The following is an 8,952-nucleotide window of genomic DNA, read 5'->3' as shown; positions in this document are numbered from 1 at the left end:
AGATATTACGTACTATTCTGCGACGACAATTTCTTAGATTTTTTTGAACAGCATAGGGTCTGTTTACTAACGTCATTACTACTTAACTTCTAAAGTTCTAAATACTAATACTAACTTCATTAAATTGAAAACTAATACGAGTAATACGCACCTATATAATGTAGGTACCGACAAGTTACCTAAACCTATAGTCTATACCTAAATAATATGGTATCCGTATGACTGTATGAATCTAGGAAAAAAAGCCCCGTACCAACTAAATACATTATTCTTTTTTATTATGATTAGGTTAGGTTTTATGATTTACATAATTAAATATAATCATAATATAATCATTACATTTATCAATGTACCTAACACTTCTTTTATATAATATCTATAACCATAAAATATATAATGTTCTAAAATACTAGTTTAGTAACAATTGTTTTTCATTAATTATTAAATTAATTATTATATTATTAGGTATGTGTCTAATTTAATATTTATTATACTAGACAATAAATTTATTTTATTAAAAGGTAACTATAAAAAAAATTACATCTAGTATATGACATTAAACAATAACTAGGTAATTATATCACAGTTAAAAAATTAAATATTTGGTGTATTATTTTATTAAATATTATTATGATGTAAAATTATATAGTATACATATAGGTATATATGGTTATAGAATATACCTATGTCCAAAAAAGGTTAGGTTACTTATATACAAATATTAAATTATAAAATGTACACTATAATGAAAATGCGTTATGTGTTTAATTAGTACGGGGCTTTTTTTTACCGTATTTTTATATCAGGGCTTTTTTTCTGAATACCGACTGTATCGAGCTTAGATAATATATAAATAATATGCACCTAATAAGTAATATTGTAATAGCTTGTATGTATTACCTAACTAGAAGAAAATCCATCACATGAAATTATATTTTTAAATTTATTGTTTTGATGTTTTATATACTCAATTGTTTCGACAATCATTATTATAGTATCGTATACACACAGAAGCTACATATCCAATTTTAAGCATCTGATTAATACCTATTAAGTATTAGGTATATGTTCCAAGATTTAAAATAATCGCATTGGGTGCTCTAAGTGAAAAGTCCCCTCCCTATTAAAAAACAGTGTGTAAACTGTAAAGGATTTAACCATAAATTCTTAATAGTGATATACTGATATGACCACTAATATTTGCATTTAAGGCCGAATTAAGGGGGGCATGGGGCCATGGACCCTGAGCCAACAACAGATATCGAACAATGGGGGTCCCTGGTGGGTAGTACGTTTCCTATGATAATAAATGGGTAATGGATAATATAATATTATTAGGTATTATTTGGCCCAGGGCTCGAAATTATTTTAATCCGGGCTGTATGCATTACCGTCATAACACTCATAACACTATAACCACGGCAGTTTGTTATTGAGTTAGAACGAGTTCTGTAATTTAATAATTTCTATGATGACACCGTTGTGTACCATAATATCTTAATTATAATTTGTAATTATGTCAAACATTTGTAAAGACCTATAAACTAAATTAATATCGTTAATCGTCATTCTTCGTATAACAATATTATAATGTCATCCAAATTTGAACAACTTACTTGAAATGTCTATAAAAAAATATTGTTTTAATATATTTCCATTTGTTGGTTAACCTAACCTATTTATGAGAAACCGTGTATTACATTTTCAAGCATTAACTATACAAATTTAATACTTTTTTATTTTTTAACTACAGAGTATAGGTAAGGTACCTAATTTGAAAATATTCGTGATTTAGACTTTGTGAAAAGTTTATTTAATCGAGCTTATAGATTATAGATATATTATGTCTTTAATATTTTTAAATAGCTAAATTATAACTTCCGAGGAATCTTGTATTACATTTTCAAGCTTTTTGACTGAGTAAAATTTTATTTATCAATATTTTATAGAAAAAAAAAAACTAAAACAAATTGAAAATGTCAAATGTCTCAAAAAAGGTACCTAGCTCATAAAGAATCAAAATGATATCAACATTATGTCATATATATAGAAAATAGTATTATAAACATTTGGTGAAAATGTCAAGTATGGTTGTTCGGTTTGAATTACAACAAAATAAGAAAATCGATTTTGTCGAAAACTGGTTTTTCTAATACCTATATAGTTGAATTATATTATATTTACCTATCTATTAAATAAGTATTTTTTTTTTATAGTAGGTACATACATTATACTCCGTTCGCCAATAGAATGTGGTTACAAATAAACCAAAACACCTTGTTCCCAGCCAAGAACAGGTGGTTAACCAAAATCACCACTTCTCAGCGGCACGGCACCAGTCGTATACGCAAAATAATCACAATCTCTCGGTGAATGGAATATCAGATTCGCGCTAAGAAATTTAGAGAACTAAATGTAGGTACATACTGTGATTTTAAAAAAATGTTCCGATCGCTTAACAACCAAAATTCAGGAAACTAAAAATGATACCTACACAAACTACAGTGTTCTTAAGCCCGAATAAAGGACCACGGCTCCTGGGCACACAAGGCCCCAAGGCATCAGCCTAACTAGGGGGTTTAGAAAGAGATTAGTCCTACTATACGTTTTACTTTTTAGCGTATCCTGGTTAAAATTCAAATGATTCAATGATTGCATAAAAATCTGTCATGGGTTTAATTTGAAAAAAATTTAATAATTATAAATATACCAGTACCTGTATATAATATATTAATATTGTGAATGTACTTTGTACGTATAAGGAGAATAAAAACATGCATTAGGTTGACTATGACCCAAAACAGATTCAGTGATCTAGCAATAATAAATATAGAGAGAATTTAATTACCTATCTAATACGTAATAAGATTATAATCTGTATAGATATTCAAATTCCGCCTAAATGATTCCCCTCTCCCCTCCCGGCCACCACTATATTCGTCATATCTCTACAGCTGCCCGTGATATACCCGACAGATTCTTTTTAACTGTCCATTTATTTTCTCCCAACGTAAACATTTTCTCACTTAAATTAATTCTCTATATAGGTATCACAGCTAACTAATAGAAAGAATAAATCCAAAAACTTGCTATAGAATGATAAATTAATTGTATGTTAATAGAGTAAAATAATTTTAATTTTGCAAAAACCATATATATATTTAAAAACATTTATAAACTGGAATGATTTGAATTTGTAAATTTATTCTCATTTGTTAATAATTTCAGTAATATTTAGATTGTTATTACGATTTCCATATAGTCCGTAGAACAGCATATTATTCAGATGTTTCATAGCTGAGTCCCAAGCACCATCACGCTAACATTTTTCGTCCAATGATATCTCATAATTTATAAAAACATATCATGTATCTAGTTATTTTTTTTGAGATACACCAAACAATCAAAATCAAGTTTGTCAAAAACTTGTGTTTAAACTTGCTTTAAAATTTACGTATTGCCTTAATTTTTTTTTGTTTTCCCTGTCGCTTTTGAAAACTACTGGGATATTCTTTAAATTACCTAAATATTAACTAAATTCACTTTCCCACTAGAAAAGTCAAAAGATACTGAAGTTTAAAATCGAAGCATTTGTTCAACTATTTATCGTGTATTTAAACACATAAAAAAAAAACCATCACACATTATTGTAAAATCATTGTCTTCATCGCTCAAGAAGCTAATATTATGTATGAGACACAATAATATTGTCATCAGTACCTAATTATTTATTATTAGAAAAGTATGTTAATATAAATATTTAGGTAATTACTAATAAATAAAATTATCAATGCAATATAAGTGTATCTTAAAATATTTGTTTTTATAAAAAAAAAATACTATTAGTATGTTTAGTAAGTTGAAGATTTTAAAAAGTACATAATCAAACGTACAAGAAATTTTTGAATACAATTTGTTATACTTATAGGTATGTGGTTAAAGATAACTTGCAAAATTATTGTAGTCTGTAAGTTATTAAATATTGAAAACGCTCACCTGTACAATATACTATTTTTGATATACTGTACAGTACGATGTTACTAACATAATAGCCAACAAGAAATGTTAAATTTAGGCACAGAACAAAAGGTTTAGACATGGCGACAACAAACCAATATGTGTATTATACTAATATCAGATGTGGAGATTAATTGCACAGAATGGCTTTGTTTATATTTAAATATTAATTGAACGTTTTGTTGACATTGATTTGCCTAACTGCCTAAATCATTGTAAATCTGTTTTTAAAAAAAGCTCCTACAAAAATTTGCTGCACGGGGCAATTGCCCCCACCTAAATACATCACTGTAGCTGTTGAGTCCCAAGCACCATCATGCTACACGACCATTGAAGTATTACGTTTGAACTTGTGTTTTAATTTAACTATTAGAAATCATCTTAGTTAATTGAATCAGGCTACAGCTTAAAATCTGGATCACTGGCAGAGCAGCACACAACAAATGTTTATTTGGACTTATTAACTTTCAATTTTTCAATTGTGTAATCCTTAATTTTAATTTCTTATTTTGATTTTTGAAAGTTATATATTTTAATAGTAAGCTATTAGCTTACATTCTTTTTAAATATGGATGTATGGATCTTGGTTCACAATAAGTTAATACATTTAAATATTTATTTCCCGATAATATATTCATGTTAATCATCAATTCCACTCAAGAAATAATGTAATACATATTCATCTTCTTCTATTGAGCAATGTAACAGCATTCCTTCTACTACATGACATAATATTTTTGACAAATTTAATGTTTCACAATTTAAAAATTGTGAAAATTTTTTGATATCAACTATTGTAGAATATTTGTTTTCTTTATCTGAAACCAATTAATATATACATTAGTTTAATAATGAATTAAGTTAAAAGTTATAACAATACTTCACAAGAATAAGTGTCTAAATATTTTATATATAAATTATACAAAGCTATAGTCTGGATTAATGTTCAAATACATCTAATGATAAAATTGCAATCACAAAAAATTAACGCAATACATATACTTATAATATATAATATATTAGTCCAAAAAATTTCAACATACTACCATTAAACATTTTTTTAGATTCTAAGTGGAGCAAAAAAATGTATTGATTTTACAATGATATATTTTTTTCTATCTGTCATCAACATTTGGAGTTGTAAAAATGATCCAATTCGAGATCAGCATCTTTTTAGTTTGATAAATTAATGTAGTTGGTACTTTTGAGAGGTCAAAATAGTAGTTTTAGATAACGTCAAAAAAAAAAAACAAAAAGTTTTAAAAATTGGTTTGATTTTTTTGTTACAACGTAAAAATTAATAACTGTAGAGACTTGAAATTTCCACTAATTATTTATATTAGCATTTTTCAGGAATGGTTAGATTTTTTTGATTTTTTTTGATCTAGTTATAGCTAGCTTGTGTAAATTATTTTTAAATTATTCTCGATATAAACTTTTTCACTCATTAAAAAACTTGAAAATGTAATGCAAAGTTTCTTATAAATTTCATGTTGAAAATTATTATGTATACACGGACGCGATTATTTTTTATATGCATTTTAAGTTTAAATTTTGATTAAATTTAAAAAATGACAATGTCCGTAAACAGCACAAAACGAGTCAAATTATTTTCAAAATATGGTGTATAGAAAATTCTAATATAAATATTCAGTGAAATTTTCAAGTATCTACAGTCATTCCTTTTTTAATTACAACAAAATAAGAAAATAGTTACTTGAGAAATCGAGTGAATATCAAATGTTGTAAAAATATGAATTTCAAACGCTCATAAAAATTTAAATTGACTATCAAGAATAGACATTCTTTTTTGGTAAAGGTAGACAAACTTATGAGGAATCTTGTGTTACATTTTTAAATCTTAGAATTAAAATGAATTGAACTTTAAATGCTTATAAAAAAAAAAATTGTGACTGGATTTTTAATTTTTTTCATCTGCCTTTGAAACAATATACTAAGAGCCAACTTGTCCAATTTGTTACCAGAATCCAAAACATTTTTACAGCCCAAAAAGGTGGTACACAAAAATAAAAAAAACACACATCATTTTAAAATCAATATACGTCCCAGCTCAGAATCTAAAATTAATAGTTTTGTTTTTGTTTGGTACATTAACTAAAAAAAAAAGTACATTAACTAAAACATTTGTAATGTTAACACTCACCAGTTGAATTGTGTATGCTAACTATCTCAAGACCTATGAAATGTGTGTCAACTGTGGCTGATAAATTTGATACTCCTAAAACCATTTTCCCAGAAGAATCTAATGTTACTATTAACCTGGGACCTATGCGTTTCATCTTGTCAACAATGTGTCGTACTACTCGTATTGATGGCATAACAACACTAATCTAAATTATATAATATATTTAATTACTTTTTGTATGAGTATAGGAGTTTTAATTCAAAATGTTACAAGTTAACAACATAAATATTGTTATTGTTGTCTTGATTGTTTTAAATATAAAATATTTAATGATAAATAAAATAAATTTAAAACTTGTAAATACTATTACATTGTGAGCAGGTATGGTTGGCTCCTTATATGCTGACCAATCTTTTGGTAGTATAACAGAAACTGGAATATCATGAGTACATAACTGTTTACTAGATACTTGGGATTCCTAAAATATGAATAATGTATTGTTAATTTTTGATCAAACCATTTAAGTATTAAGTACTATATCATAGATTAAATATACTTAGTATATTTAATCTACAGCCAAATTATTTATAAATATTATAACCAGATCCAATTCGATAGTTAGACATGGCGATAGTTTATCAGTAAGTTTCATCTTGAGAGTTTTCAAGTTTGTTTGTTTTGCTGAACTCAGTGAAGATGCAAGCATATCTAAAAAAAAAAATAATAACTATTAATTTATGCTAAAGTAATAATTGTCTATCATTCAATAGTTTTAAATATTTCCAAACAGTGACATTAGCAATTCAAAGTTGACATTAAACATTTTAATCATCTTTCCTGTTAGATTGATTTTTGAATACAAACAGTTGAATTTGGATCAAACATTGCATTAACACTACCATTTTTATTATTTTTTTTTAAATGTTTTCAATAATATTTCACAGACTTTCTCCCTCATCTCTCAATCTCTCATATCTAGAATTTTTTGTTCTTATACTCCAAGGGCCATAAAATACTTGTGTATGTCAAGTGAATCATCTTTGGGTACAATAAATTAATGGCCACTAGTACTTATCCTCATATATAATATTAAAGATTGAATGATTAAACACATGAAAATTTATTGATTTAATTTGAAATTATCGATTAAAATAGCAAATTTATATAAAAACATGTAAACATGATACATAATATATATTACGTATGTATAATGTATATATAAGGGATGACAAAAATTACCTTTTTTTTTTTCGCTGTGTGCCAATAAATTATGAAAAATATTATATATAAAGTAAAACATTGGTAAGACGGAAACCCCGGTAATTTGACGGTTCTAAGCAATTCCATCTTAGCGAGGTTTTACTATACATAAACAAGAGAAGAATTTGAATTTGAAACGTATTTATTGTCATTGAGAGATTTAATAAAATGACTAATTATTAACATGCCCTAAACATTTCTTCACGTTCTACGTATTTGTCCTGGTATTTTATATATATATGATGGAACATGTAAAATAAATTTAAGCTTAACTTGTTATAATAATTATTTATTTATAAATCTGAGCCCTATTTATTACGCTCATGATAATTTTCTTTATGATACAGTCTAATTAAAATGTATGGTATGTAGGAATAGATAGTCGATATAGAGTAACATTTTAATACTATTAAAATATATATATTAAACAGTGAAAGGAGTATAATATTATTTAACATACCAGCTCTCTTATTAAATTATAATTATGACTAAATAAAAATAATAGATAATATTATATTTTAATATAAAAATACTTACCAATTGGTAAACTGAATAAAATTTCATTAGATTCTGTTTCACCAATCATGTCATAGTCTTTGAAAAATGACTGTTGGTCTAATACAGACCAAACGCTGATTTGATTACTGTTAGATTCATTTGAAGCGATTAAGTATAATTTAGTAGAACTCAGTCTCAAAACTACATTTCTACATAATTTGGATAAAATAATCACAATACCTGTTTAAAAAAATGTATTAACATATTATTATCAAAATAAAAACACATCATATTTTATATTTACTGTAGAATTGTTTCATGCAATGTGGATCAATAATTTTACCACGAAACTTCATTATTTTATAAATTTAGTTATATAAAGTTAAAAATCATTTTTTAATTACAATTTTTGAAAAACTCGTTATGAAATAACTTTCAGTCTTATATTTAATATTTAAATGACCGACTATAGAGTATGGATCAATGGACCATAGTCCACGAACGACGGACATCCGAAAATAATCATTATAATTTAAAAGTAGGTACCTCCTCAAGTTTAAAAAATTAAAATATTCCGTGATATAATCGTATTTGTTATCAAATTTTGACCCTCGTTTATTCGAATTCCCGCGAATGCATTGTCACAATATTATAATATAGTTTTTCTGACAAAACCTCATGATGGCCATGTAATGTCATGTTGGAGGGTTTTCATTTTTCAAACTTTGATTGTAGCACAGATGTAGATAATAAACTAGATTGCTAAATATTGCAATTTAATTCATTATCTACATCTGGGGATTGTAGTGATTGTACAATGTACATTTATGTAGTTTTGTACCTCAGACCAAAACCCATCATGGTACTTAATATAAATTTAAAATTATAATAAGTAGCTGATTGGTCGCTGAATTTTGCTCCCGAGTACCGATCCTTTCGTGGGTGCAACAGCTGTCTAGATTCCAGTCATTCCAGAACTCCAGACTCGGATAGTCAGATCATCTATAATCAAAGTTAAATATAATATTTCA

At 26.4% G+C, this 8,952-nt stretch overlaps 1 protein-coding gene across 1 annotated transcript; it reads right to left on the bottom strand.

Moving 5' to 3' along the window:
- Positions 1 to 4,623: 4,623 nt before the first annotated feature.
- On the bottom strand, positions 4,624 to 8,696 carry LOC132941287 (checkpoint protein HUS1). The gene is made up of 6 exons (XM_061009279.1): positions 8,226 to 8,696; positions 7,961 to 8,161; positions 6,765 to 6,871; positions 6,534 to 6,641; positions 6,182 to 6,368; positions 4,624 to 4,835 (listed from the first exon to the last, which is right to left on the bottom strand). Exons 1-6 carry the CDS (start codon positions 8,275 to 8,277, stop codon positions 4,657 to 4,659), a joined length of 834 nt encoding a protein of 277 aa, XP_060865262.1. The 5' UTR covers positions 8,278 to 8,696; the 3' UTR covers positions 4,624 to 4,656.
- Positions 8,697 to 8,952: the final 256 nt, after the last annotated feature.

This window comes from Metopolophium dirhodum, chromosome 3 (genome assembly GCF_019925205.1).
Source record: "Metopolophium dirhodum isolate CAU chromosome 3, ASM1992520v1, whole genome shotgun sequence".
NCBI classification, from domain to species: domain Eukaryota; kingdom Metazoa; phylum Arthropoda; class Insecta; order Hemiptera; family Aphididae; genus Metopolophium; species Metopolophium dirhodum.
The sequence above is the reverse complement of the archived record's forward strand: the minus strand, read 5'-3'. Positions and strand labels throughout refer to the sequence as shown.